At 37.6% G+C, this 14524-nt stretch overlaps 1 protein-coding gene across 1 annotated transcript; it reads right to left on the minus strand.

The window, feature by feature from the left end:
• Positions 1–7117: 7117 nt before the first annotated feature.
• On the minus strand, positions 7118–8023 carry LOC130836202 (olfactory receptor 18-like). Its single transcript, XM_057708275.1, has one exon. The coding sequence runs from the start codon at positions 7952–7954 to the stop codon at positions 7118–7120; it is 837 nt and encodes a 278-aa protein (XP_057564258.1). The 5' UTR covers positions 7955–8023.
• Between the last annotated feature and the right edge of the window lie 6501 nt (positions 8024–14524).

Below are 14524 nucleotides of genomic sequence, written 5' to 3' on the forward strand. Positions count from 1 at the left end.
CAAGGATGTGATACACTTTCCATTTTCATAGTTAAAATTTGTTTCTAAGAACAACTTATTTTAATTTCCTTGCACTTGCTCAGCTGGCATTAAATATGGTGAGGAGTGTTTGTTTTTTGCTTGTTTTATAATTTGAATGAATTTTCATTTCTAAGTTTTTGTCTCTAAATGAATTACATTGGCATATTAGAAAGTTATTGATTTTTACTTATTATTTAATAAGTGTTTATTTAATCAAATATTTCAGTGGGCCTCCTAGAAGGTTGCAATCAAGGTGTCAGCCTGGGCTGCAGGCATCTCAAGACTGGATCAGCAGATGTCCACTTTCAAGCACACTCATGAGGCTGTGGGTAGGATTCACCTGTTCACAGAATATCACCCAGAGAATTCCTTCAGTTTGCTGACACATGGTCTCCTGATGGGGCAGTTGGATTTTGTCAATGTGAGCCATCCAGAACGCAAGAGAGAGGCCGCAAGAAGAGAGGCAGATTTTCTTTAGTCTTTTCCCAGAAGTGATTTCCCTATGATTCTTTCAGATTCTCATTGTTGGATGTGGGTCTCTATGTACATTTCACACTCAGTGGGAGTGAAGTACACAAAGCAATGAAAACCAGGAGTTGGGATCATTGAGAGCATCTCAGGGACTGCACACCACACAGGCCTATTCCTCTATAAAGACTCTGTGCTCCAAAAACTTCAATACTCAGGTCCTGTCCATCTGCTTTTCAGCATATCCCCAAAGTCATCATAACACCATGATCTTAACAAAAATTTATTGGACCCAAAGTAGCCATTGGGTATATCTTCCTCTTCGTTGGGTGCTTCTGCAGATCTGACTATACTGCTTTAGGTCATGCAGTCTCAAGTAGACCCCCTGGTTTCTGATGCACTAGGAGAGCCCCTCCATCAACATCAGGACAATATGCAGCCATTCCATGGACAAATGTAACAAATGTTCTAAGTGAATATGATTTCTTCTATGAAGAGATGAATCAAATCACTCCACAACATATTTTCTTTACAATTCTTTGTATTCTCAGCTCTTGATGATTTTGATAACATGTGATTTGGGATTATCTGTTTTTTTTCCCCTAGTGTATCAAGTGGGATGTATGTGGATAGCAGAAGGAGGCACCCTTCTAATATCTATCCATGCAGTCTTCCTGACTGAGAGACCTCTCTGCTGAGGAATATGGATTTTGGTTTGTCATTAAGTGACACGAGGAAAACTTCAATTTATACTGAAATCAAATTGAGTATGGCAGGGTGGATGATATTTCCCATGAGGTAGGAGGGACAAAAGGTATTTTTAGAGTAGAGCATGTGGCAGATATGTGTAGCCACTACTGGCAACAGTGTGGAGGTGGTTCCTCAATAATTTTAAATAGAACTGCTACATGATCCAGAGTCCAATTTCTGGCTTATGTCCAAAGGAAATGATATAACGATTATGAAGACATAATTGCATGGCCGTGTTCATTATAGCATCATTCACAAGAGCAAAAGAAACAACCTTGTATCCATCCACAAGTTAAGGATAAAATAAATGTGATGTACATTCAGTACATAAAAAGGAATATCATCCAATCATAAGAAAGAAGCAAATGCTGCCATTTGGTATAATATGAATAAAATTAGGGCGTTATGCTAAGTGAGGTAAGTCAGACAATGAAAGACATGAAATGTATGATTTCTCTTATATATCAAATATAAATTATTGAACTCATAGAGGCACAGTGTTTTTTCCTCCATTTTATCACGTGTGACTGTTGTGGAAAAATATTCCATTAATGTTGTAGAACATCTAGGATTAGTATTCATAATTTACTTTCTACTATAATAGTTTTGGATTCAAAATTTCTGATATTTATTTGCTGTGAGAATTTTAAGAGCATTTAATAAGAAAACAATAAGTATTAAATTTAACACAACACAAGCTGGAAATTAAGCCACACAAACACAAAAAAGCAGCATCACTTTGACCCTTTCCAAGATTCTTTGGCTATCACTTGTGTCTATACATGGATAGGCAAGTATAATATTTTAGTAATCTTAGTAATTTTTTGACAGTATCTCTTTCCCAGAACAAATAGGAATTTACCCTCTGTCAAGTGCATTCTTTTCTTAAATGTCAAAGTTTCTCATCAATAGAGTTGGTAGGTGATTTTCCTAAATGGTGAAATGCAAACTAAATTAAACTAGTTTCGCACAGCTTTCAGACAGCCAAGATTAGCACCACAAAAACGATGTGTGACACATATATGAAGCAATGGATACTCATACAACTCAATAGGAGCCCTAAGATGTAATTATTGTGACAGAAGACAGGACAGCACATTAATCAAGTGAAGTCCTAACCAGGCTATTTCTAGTAATAGGAAAAATCTCCCATTTGCTGAAGACATGGTTCTTTGCAATCCTAAAGTGATATAAAAGAAGATAAACTTATTGCAAAAATGTAGGTGACATAATGAACCTCAGGCATCATTGGAGTCACACAGAAATTGGAAGATGATATCACCACCTATTTTTCTGGTGCATATTCCAAACTAAGACATACCCTTAACAACTGGCTTTCTTCCCTATGCACCTTTTGCAATCTTCCAGTTACAGGGACCTCCCAACATACTTTTATACCCGGTGCTAGAGCATCAGTCAAGATTCAGTTAAGAAAAAATAAATCAATTGTTCACTTTAATGAAGAGAATTTAATACAGGGAGTTGGTTAAAAAGTTATTGAAGGTTGAAAGCCAAAGGAATAAAGCATAATATAGTGATCATAAGTGAAGGAAGAAGCTGCTATGCCAAGGCTTGAGGGGTATACAGGGAACACTTGAGCTTTTAGAACAAAGAGAATTTTACTGATCACTATTGAACGTATGTAAGGTGAACACCAGATGGAAAATAGAGACATGATTTCAAGAGCTCCACCCTGAAGCAAAGTATAGAAGAGTGCATTTGGAACAGAGACAACAGCTTCATAACCAGCACATATACCCAGGTTTATGGTGTAGAGAGAGATCATATGTGCAAATCATTTTCAGGAATTATGGGGAAACCAAACTGCCTGTTACTACAGTTGGCTTTTCATATTGTCCCCCTTTGAGCTCTGATCTCCTTAGGATCTTGGTCTATGAGCAGTTAGGACCCAAGGCATGGAGCTCACATTTGAATGAAAGTACTGAATTAGATCAGTAGTTACCAGCCTTGGCCAAACACAGGACCATCAGAGTGGTTTTACAATTCCTCATGCTCAGGCCACATCCAAGTCCAATTAAATCAGAATTCCTGGTGTTGCGACCCAGTTGTCAGTATTTTTATGTTTCCCAGATGATTTCCATAAAAGCCCAGGCAGAGAAGATTTGATATATATCCTCATACATATACTATATACACAGAATTGATAAATTGATAGCTGGGGAAAAGATGTAAATTTCAAATATTTAAAAAGAGAGTTGTTTATCTTACAAGGATGCTTCAGCCACTAATGATAAAAAGTAAACTCGCTGTAGTAAAATAATATTCAATTGTGCAGTGATTAAGATATACACGGGGTCACAGAATACCCTTCCTGTCCCATTAATGACATATAAAATTATGCAATACACTTGTGATAAGCAAGGAGAGGTACGAAGGCCATAAGAGCTACAAAAATGCTGTAGTGACAGAGGCAGTATTTGCAGGTCTACATGCTTAGTTTTGCTACATTTTCCAACCTACACTCCAAATGGGTGGCACAGGGAGTGAGGTTAGAACCTTTTGCTGAGGAACCTCCACATGGCCCTTTTGATGTCTCTGTTCCACAGAGTGCAGGTGAAGGGGTTCAGCATGGGGGTGACCACAGTGTACATCACCGAGGCCACTGCATCCTTCCTGGGAGATTGTGAGGCAGCTGAGCTGAGATACATGCCAAGGCGTGTTCCACAATATAAGCAAGTAGTTGGGAGCCACAGGTGAAGGCTTTTTATACATGACATGATAAGGGAACTCTCAAAATGGAAGAAAGAATTTTATAGTAAAAGATCCCCATGAAAAAGAGAAAACCAAAGATACCAATAAAATACATGACTATGTTATTGGTGAAAGTGTCAGAAGAGGCAAGCTTCAGGTCTACCTCATTGTGGCTTTGATTTGCAATTCTGTAATGATTTGTGATGTTGAGCATCTTTTCATGTGTTTTTTAGCCACCTGCATGTCTTCTTTGGAGAAATGTTTAGGTCTTCTGCCCATTTTTGGATTGGGTTTTTTTTTTTTTTTTCTTTTGATATTGAGCTGCATGAGCTGCTTGTATATTTTGGAGATTAATCCTTTGTCGGTTGCTTCATTTGCAAATATTTTCTCTCATTCAAGGGTTGTCTTTTTGTCTTGTTTATCGTTTCTTTTGCTGCACAAAAGCTTTTAAGTTTTAAGTTTCATTAGGTCCCATTTGTTTATTTTTGTTTTTATTTCTATTATGTTAGGAGGTGGGTCAAAAAGGATCTTGTTCTGATTTATGTCACAGAGTGTTTTGCTTATGTTTTCCTCAAAGAGTTTTATAGTGTCTGGCCTTACATTTAGGTCTTTAATCCATTTTGAGTTTATTTTTGTGTATGGTGTTAGGAAGTGTTCTAATTTCATTCTTGTACATCTAGCTGTCCAATTTCCCCAGCACCACTTATTGAAGAGGCTGTGTTTTCTCATTGTGTATTCTTGCCTCCTTTGTCAAAGATAAGGTGCCCATATGTGCTTGGGTTTACCTCTGGGTTCTCTTTTCTGTTCCATTGATCTATATTTCTGTACCATACTGTCTTGATCACTGTGGCCTTGTAGTATAGTTTGAAGTCAGGAAGCCTAATTCCACCAACTCCATCTTTTCTTCTCAAGATTGCTTTGGCTATTTGGAGTCTTTTGCATTTCCATACAAATCATAAGATTTCTTGTTCTAGTTCCGTGAAAAATGCCATTGGTAATTTGATAGGGATTGCGTTGAATCTGTAATTTGCTTTGGGTCTTATAATCATTTTCACAATGTTGATTCTTCTAATCCAAGAACATGGTATGTCCCTCCATCTGTTTGTATTGTCTTTGATTTCTTTGCTCAACATCGCTAATCATTAGAGAAATGCAAGTCAAAGCCACAATGAGATATCACCTCACGCTGGTTGCAATGGCCATCATCAAAATATCTAGAAACAATAAATGCTGGAGAGGGTGGGGAGAAAAGGGAACTGTCCTGCACTGTTGGTGGGAATGTAAGCTGGTACAGCCACTATGGAAAACAGTTTGGAGGTTCCTTCAAAAACTAAAAATAGAACTACCATATGACCCAGCAATCCCACTCCTGGGCATATACCCAGAGAAAACCATAATCCAAAAAGAAACATGTACCATAATGTTCATTGCAGCACTATTTACAATAGCCAGGACCTGGAAGCAACCTAAATGCCCATCAACAGATGAATGGATAATGAAGATGTGGCATATATATATACAATGGAAGATTACTCAGCCATAAAAAGGAAAGAAATGGAGCTATATGTAATGAGGTGGATGGACCTAGAGTCTGTCATACAGAGTGAAGTAAGCCAGAAAGAGAAAAGCAAATACTGTGTGCTAACTCATATATACGGAATCTAAAAAAAAAAAAAAAAAAATGGTTCTCATGTACCTAGTGACAGGGCAAGAATAAGGATGCAGAAGGGGAAGCTGGGACAAAGTGAGAGAGTAACATAGATATATTTAAAAAAAAGAAAGAAACAAAGAAAAACTACAAAATCTAGTGGAAAACAAGGTTTGAAATAGTAATGAATATACACGTATCAATAACTAATTTAAATGTCAATGGAATAACTGCTTCAATCAAGAGACACTGAATGGCAGATTGGGTTAAAATCAAGAACCTATAGTATGTTGCCAACAGAGACTCACATTAGGGGGAAGGACACACATAGATTGAACTTGAGGGGTTGGAAAAAGATATTTCATGTGAATGGAAAAAACAAGAAAGTAGGTTAGCAATTCTTGTATGACTCAAAATAGACTTTAAAGCAAAGTCCATAAAGAAAGACAAGGAAAGACACTATACAATGATACAGGGATTGATACAAGAGGAGGATATTACACTTGTTAATATATATGCACCCAACAGAGGTGGATACTGTGTGTAAAATAGATAACTAATGAGAACCTACTCTGTTAACTCTACCTTGTGCTCTCTTGTGACCTAAATGGGAAGGAAATCCAAAAAAGAGGGATATATGTTCAATTATAGCTTATTCACTTTGCTGTGATGTAAAAACCAATGCAATATCGTAAAGAAAGTATACTCCAATACAAATTAAATATAAAAAAAACCCACAAATGCTAAGACATATAAAGGGAGAAATTGACAGGAATACAATAATATCAGGAGACTTTAACACCCTAATGACATCAATAGACAGTTTTTCTAGACAGGAAAATGATAAGGCAGCAGATCTCTTAAATGACAGAATAGAATGGTTGGAATTTACTGAAATCTACAGAACACCAACTTAAAAAAAATACCTATTATTTTTAACCACAAATGGAACATTCTGTACAACTGACCATATACTAGGACACAAAAAAGTAATGTCAGTAAGGTATCCAAGATAAAGCAGTAATGGTGTTCAATTAATTTCTTGGAAATATATCAACCTTAGAGTAAATGAAAGGAAGGATACCTAAGTTTATTGCTTTCTTATCACGTGCATATACAATCTGTTTATTCCTAGAATGTTTAGAATTGATGAGAGTTTAAAAAATACTGGTTCACAAACCTAAAATACACAGAACTGTGGAAAAGTTGTACATTTTAAATATATACAGGCAGTTGTTCAAATTTCAAGGATCCTTGTGCTATCAATGATGAGGTATAATACCTCGATTGACATGATAGGATTCACTCATGCAGTAATAAAGATGTACAAAGTATCCTGGAACTCTCGCCTAGTCCCATTCAACAAACAGCAAAGAAGCAACAATTGGGTTTAAGCAAGGAGAGATGTGAGGGCAAAAAAGCTACAAAAGTGAGGTGATGTGAGAGATAGGACTTCAGGTCTAGATGTTTAGTTTTGCTGCATTTTCCAACCTACACTCCAAATGGGTGGCACAGATACTAATATGAGATTGTTCTGCTAAGCAACCTCCAAATGGCACTTTTGATGTCCCTGTTCCTCAGACTGTAGATGAAGGGATTCAGCATGGGGGTGACCACAGTGTACAACACTGTGGCCACTACATCCTTCCTGGCAGTTTGAGAAACAGTGGAACTGAGGTACACACCAAGGACAGTTCCATAAAATAAGAAAACAACTGACAGGTGAGAACCACAGGTAGTGAAGGCTTTATGCCTCCCACCTGATGAGGGAATTCTGAGAATGGAGGAAAGAATTTTATAGTAAGAGAAGAATATCACTAAGAATGGGAGAAAATCAAAGATGGCAAGAAAAAAATACCTGACTGCATTATTGGTGAAAGTTTCAGAACAGGCAAGGTTGAGAAGTACAGAAGGGTCACAAAAGAAATTAGAAACTTCCACATCCTTGAAGCAGGTAAATTGTAACACAATCCAATTGTGCACCAGGGAGTCGAACAAGCTAACAAAAAAAGATACTGAAGTGAAGATGCAACAGAGGTGGGGGTTCATGATGACCTTGTAGTGCAGTGGGTGACAGATGGCCACAAACCTGTCATAGGCCATCACAGTCAGAAGCATGTCATCCATACATCCAAAAAGGATAAAAATAGACATCTGAGTCAGGCAGGCCTCATAGGAGATGACTCTGCTGTGAGTTTGGATGTCCACAATCATATTGGGGACAGTTGTAGAGACAAAACCGATGTCAGCCAAGGACAGGCTGGAGAGGAAGAAGTACATGGGGGTGTGGAGGTGGGGGTCAGAGGTGACAGCCAGGATGATGAGCAGGTTCCCCAACATGGTGACCAGGTACATGGACAGGAAGAGGCTAAAGAGCACAGGCTGCAATTCTGGGTCATCTGAGAGGCCCGTGAGGAAGAATTCTGAGACCCTTGTTAGGTTTCCAGTTCTGTGTAGTTTGGACACCTGTGGAAATGGAAAAGAGGGCTGGAAGGTAAGGAAACAAGTAAATGAACATGCAACACTGTGTCCATATTTTGTATTCAAGCAATTCATTTCTAGGATTGTATACCCCAGTTGTTTCAGCAATATTTCTCAGTGTGACAAATTCTGTCTGCTTACAGCTGTTTCCCCATTGTTATTCACTTTTACTTTATGAAACTTCACTGAAAAGTGAAAGAGAATAAGGTCATTAGAGGTAATACATCCATGATCTCAGTTAAAGATAACCCACTTCGTTAGAAATAACACAGAATGAGAAATTCCCTTCCTTCTTTAAGAGAAAATGTAATTCAAATGTAAAGAAATTATGCCATATATATATCTTATTTTATTCAAAAACATTTCTAGGCATTTCCTTCATGGAGAATATTTATAAATCTCTATGAAATGCAGGACTGTGTCATCTGGATTCTAAATTTAAAATGAATGTTCATAATCTGAATGCATTTTTATATGACAAGCAGAGCTTTATCATTCTTTGTGTTTTTGGTCTTCCCTCCTTCATGAAATAAATGATGACCCAATTATCAGGTTTGTCTCCAAAAGGCATTTAGTATATATTTCATATCTTTGACTTTCGTGGACTTCAAATTATGATCAATATGGTTTCATTAAGTGCCCATGAGCATAATGCGTTGGTGACTACAAAGATGGTGTTAGTGTACAGAGCACTGCTGATGATCAAATGATGATGAAATTTAAGAAACCCTCTTGAGGGGCTTCCCTGGTGGTGCAGTGATTAGGAATCTGCCTGCCAATGCAGGGGACGTGGGTTCGATCCCATGGTCTGGGGAGATCCCTCATGCCACAGAGCAACTGAGCCCGTGCGCAACAACTATTGAGCCTGTGTGCCACAACTACTGCAGTCCATGTGCCTAGAGCCTGAGCTCCACAACAAGAGAAACCACCGCAATGAGAATCTTGAACACCGCAATGAAGAGTAGCCCCCACTCTCCACAACTAGAGAAAGCCCTTGACAGTAACGAAGACCCAACACAGCCAGTAAATTAATTAGTAAAAAAAAAAAAAAAAGAAATGTGTAACATTTCTTAAAAACAAAAAAGAAACCCCCTTGAGTTTTTAAATTTTATACAGGGTCATTTGTTTCAGCAGCATCTCAATTAAATGGCTGATGTGTGAGACGACGTTACTGTTTTTGGACTTTATTCTCTACTGGCAGGACGATACTACTTCATTGTTTTTTTTTCAGTTTATTGAAGTGATTAGCAAAATTGCGTATATTTGGGTTGTGTCATGTGCCCATACACATTGTGATTGAGTACCACAGTCAAGTTAATTAACATATCTGTCCCCTCACATAGTTTCTATTTGTGTGTGTGTGTGTGTGTGTGTGTGTGTAGTAACAGTTAAGCAGATTTCTCTTAGCAGATTTCAAGAAAACAATACACAGTTACTAACTAGAGTCACCAGGCTGTCTATCAGATCCCCAGAACTTATTCATTTTGTAACTGAAAGTTTGTGCCCTTTGACCAACGTCTCCCCACTTTCTCCACCACCTACTCCTCACAACTACAGTTCTAAGCCTGGTTCTAAGAGTTTGATATTCTTAGCTTCCACACGTAAGTGAGATCATATATTATTTCATTTTCTATGTCTGGTGTATGTATTTCAATAAGTAAAATATTCTCCAGGTCCATCTGTAGATTTCCTTCATATTATGGCTGAATAATATCCCATTGTCTATATACACACCACAATTTCTTTACCTATTAATCTGTCAACATACATGTATCCATATTTTCACTATTTCAAATAATAGCACAATGGTCTGGGAATGCAGATATCTATTCAAGTCTCTGATTTCATTTCTTTGGCATATACTCTGAAGAGGAATTGCTGGATTCTAGGTAGTTCTATTTCTGTTTTTAATTGTTTAAGAAATCTCCATTCTGCTTGCTGTAATGGCTTTACAAATATTAATTCCCACCAACCATGTACAAGGGTTCCCTTACCCCCACGTCCTCAACATTTGTTATCTTTTTTTAAAATTAATATATAATAGCCATCCTAACAGATGTGAGGTGATATTTGATTAGGTTTGTACTTGTATTTCCTGATATTAACTGATGTTAAGTCACTTTTCATATACCTGATGGCCTTGTTCTCCTGATCATAAAACCTCTTATTTACAGTTGAGAAGTATAGCAGCAGGGGAGGTTCCATAGCCAGGTCAGGACCTAGCCTCTTATGTCTAGTAAACAGATTTTCATGTCAACCCTTCCTGATACTGGCATTGCAATTATTATCCTGCTGTATTTAAAGGTAATTTTGGTTTGTTATTTTGGCATGCCAAACAATGATTTAATGTGAAAGAAATAAAAATAGAATAATGCAAACATGTGGGCAGTTTCCTTATCTATGAAATTATGATAATAATAGAACCTACCCAATATGACTATTTCACGAAAATTTTTAAAAATCATTAATATCATTTATACCAGTGGTTTTCAGTTCCGGTTGATTGATTATTTAAATGTGCTTATTTTAAAATACACAGCAACAGTAGTCTCAGCCTAGAGTTAATTTCAGGATCATGACAGGTGAATTGCTTTGTCATTCTAATGTGAAGCTTGGCTTGGGAAACATTGCCTTAGGATATCACCTAACAGTTAGAAAATGGTCCATGAATATTATCTGTTAATATTATCTCGAATATCCCACCTACTTGTAAACTATAAACACTTAGTAATATTTGCTTCATATCTCATATTTTATACAGACTTGAAACATTAAGGATAAAATTTAACTTTTCTTGGTATCTAAGCTCAATCCCATTCCTTTACATATACATCCCCAAAAGCTCCCAGTGTTATGAAGTTGATGGTTATGTTTCCTTGTAAATGTTTCCATAGTGACAATATTCATTTATGCATCCATAGCCAGCTTTTTAAAAATTTTCCCTAAATAGAACACTATCCATATTATGCTGAATGTGCTTATTTAACATGACATTTTAGGTCCCTTTGTGAAGTGCATAGAAATATAGATACTTCAAAAATTTTCCTAATGCATATTATTACATAGGGAAAGACAACATTTTCTTCAGTTCATAAATTTGTATTTATATAAATTAATTTCAATTTAACAGGCTTAAAATATACCTTGCACATATATTGTAAATGTGATAATGTATCATTTATGTTTTCTTCATATATACATTAAATAATTTGCATTCCATTGATTATATATTTATTTATATCAGTTTCTCCTTACAACAATCCTATGAAAAGGCTTGTACCATGCTGTTTCATACAAATGGGAATTTTTACATAATATGTGAGTGGCAACTTATTGTTCAAGTTCTAACAATTGGTCCATACTCGGTTTTACTAATATTAAATGACTGTTTTTTTTCAATGCAAAAATCAATTTCTGCCAACTGCATTCTCTTTTATAAAGGTATCTTTTGAAAAGAGCCTTGAAGTCTGTCTTGTGAGAATTTCATAATAGCTACACATGACATTTTCATCTTGTATAGGAACTCATCAATTTTAGATTTCAAGACTGGACTGCATAATGCGTGATATTCATAGAAAACCCTATAATCCTCCATGTTAGGGCCATTATGGGCCCTGTAAATGCTGCCTCATTTCCATAATTCACAGATATACTCACTGAACCAAAAGAGGAGGAAACAATTCTTTTACATTCCCTTCATCTCTGGGACCAAAGTAGTTTTGAAAAGAAACATTACAGTGAAGATGACTGAGAACTGGTGTGGGAATAAACAGATGAACGACTGAGTGCTGGGTCTTTCACCCCCTAGATGTGGAGTGCTTACAAGTCTCTCAGCCTCTCTGTGCTTCTGTTCCTTCCTGGAAGTAAAGACTCTAACACCCACCTCTAGAACACATGTGGCACCTAAGGGAAGCTTGGAAGTTAATAAATATTTGGTAATGTTATAAAGAATTTCAATAATTTTCAATAGTATGTTTATTAATAAAATACAACCCCCCAAATTATTGACCTTTCATAGATGATATAGTAGAGGGATCAGAGCCTTTCCTGTCTCAGAGCTGGAGCATGGATGACATGAAATCCTAAAATGCGTCTCAGCCCATGCATGAAGTTGAACCATGCTCTTCTTTTCTGCCACTTTTTCCTGTATATATGAAAATTTCTGCAATGACTTTTCAGTGTTTGAATCCTGAAGATGTTATTACACGGAACATAGTAGGTCCCATATAAAGTGCATGACAGGGCTTCCTAGGTGGCACAGTGGTTGAGAATCCACCTGCCAATGCAGGGGACATGGGTTACATCCCTGCAACAGGAAGATCCCACATGCCGTGGAGCAACTAAGCCTGTGTGCCACAACTATCGAGCCTGCACTTTAGAGCTCATGAGCCACAACTATCGAGCCCATGTGCTGCAACTACTGAAGGCCACGCACCTAGAGCCCGTGCTTTGCAACAAGAGAAGCCAAGGCAATGAGGAGCACTCACAACACAATGAAGAGTAGCCCCCACTCCCTGCAACTAAAAAGAAAGCCTGCGCACAGCAAAAAAAGACCCAACACAGCCAATAAAATAAATAAATAAATAAATTTATAAAAAAATAATAAAGTACATGACATAAACATAAACAAGCACTATTTTATCTTGTGTCTAGTCCTATGGGACATTCTGAAAAGGATGAAAACACTGGCATGAATGGTCCACTGTGTGGAAACCATATTGCCAACACTTTGTTTCCATGAAAAAATGGAAGGATTTATTTGATTCTTGACTTTTTTTCTTTATTCTTTGTGCCTCCTCTGTGCCATCAATTTATAGGCTCTGGGGAATCAGAAATAAATGAGCCTCAGTCATTTCCCTTCACCTATGAAGAATGTACTCGCATAAATAAAAATATATTGCCCTGTCAGGGATGTAGGGAAATTGTAACATTTGATCAATAAATATTTAAATCTGATAAAATGAGAATTAGCCTTACCATTCTTAGTAAGAAAGTATCAAAAATGCACTCTGCCTTTTCTTTACACATCCATCACATAGAGATTGCATGCAGAGGGACCATTATTTGTTTAGTCCTAATTCAGTGGGTTTCTATCAGTGAGGAAACAACTCAGTTGACAATCCTAAGTCTCACAGATTCTCATAAATTTCCCCATAACACACTAAGAATTAGTGGGGCACACAGGATTCAAAATTAAAATGTCAATATCTGAGTCCCATGTCCTAGATGTCACTGTTTTCAGACATTCTGAAAGTTTTCAGGAGAGGTAGAAAGGTATAAAACAGATGCAACTGAGGTAGATTATTTTAAACTGCTTTCATATTCCTGAGTAGAAATGGACCCCAGGACTGACTTTGTGTCTCCTTTCGTGACTATAAATACAAATGAGAAAGTGCACAGGTGAAATGAACACCAGGAACGGGGTCAACAGCTCCATCCTGAAATAGGTTCCAGCTATTTCTATGGTCTCACCTGTGGTCTCAGATATTCTTCCTATAGTTGCTGCACCAAGTGTTACCTACCACCCTCCATTGTGTCCTACAGAAAACCCCAAAGGGAAGAGCCCAGTGAGCAGGGAGTCTCTGCTAGGACTGATAGGGAGGTGACATGACTGTTTGGGTTGCAGAGGGAGGACTGCCCAGGTGCCCTGCGTTTGGAGTCAGTCTGCTCAGAATGACTGATTCAAACTTGGCTTTAACACTTTCTAACTCATGAACTGGTACATTTGTTACATAGAATGCTGTGCTTCTTTTCTCTTATTAAAATAATAGTAATATGTGCACTTATAATTTGGGAGAGATTATGCAGATGTAACCAAACAAGAAACATAAGACCCATACCTGAGAGCCTGACACTTAGGAAACCTTCAATAACTTACATGATGTTATGGTTCATGTCATCCTCCTCATCCTCATCTTCGTCTTCATCACCACTTTCATAATGATTACAGTGATTAAGGGGAAGTTTACAGAGACCCATTTGCTGCTATAGTGGGAGGGATGCCAGCCAGAGCCAGAACCAGTGAGGGTGGAAGTAGAACTCTGAATGAGATTTCTCACACCCCAACCAGAATCAAGAACATAAACTTCAAAACTGTGTATATTCATAACTTCTCATCTTTTTAATCCAGCTATCATGTTTGTTCCTCTTGAAATGGAAATAATGCTCCCAACACTCCCGTCACCCATCACTCACTCACTCACCACTTACTGGGCTGGGCTGCATCTCTGCTGGAATATGACCAAGGACCACAGATTCACTGCTGCTCTCCTGCTTGGTGTATGCTGAAGTCTCAGGCTCCCTCCTCAGGACTGGAACAAAGACAGACTCAGGCTGGACTTTGTGATGCAGGTTCCTACAAAGGATGTAGACATAGGTGTGGAGCCACAATATTAGAACTGGCAAATTAATGAGCTGGAGGCACTGGCCGATTATTTACAATTG

This window comes from Hippopotamus amphibius, chromosome 15, assembly GCF_030028045.1.
Source record: "Hippopotamus amphibius kiboko isolate mHipAmp2 chromosome 15, mHipAmp2.hap2, whole genome shotgun sequence".
NCBI lineage: Eukaryota > Metazoa > Chordata > Mammalia > Artiodactyla > Hippopotamidae > Hippopotamus > Hippopotamus amphibius.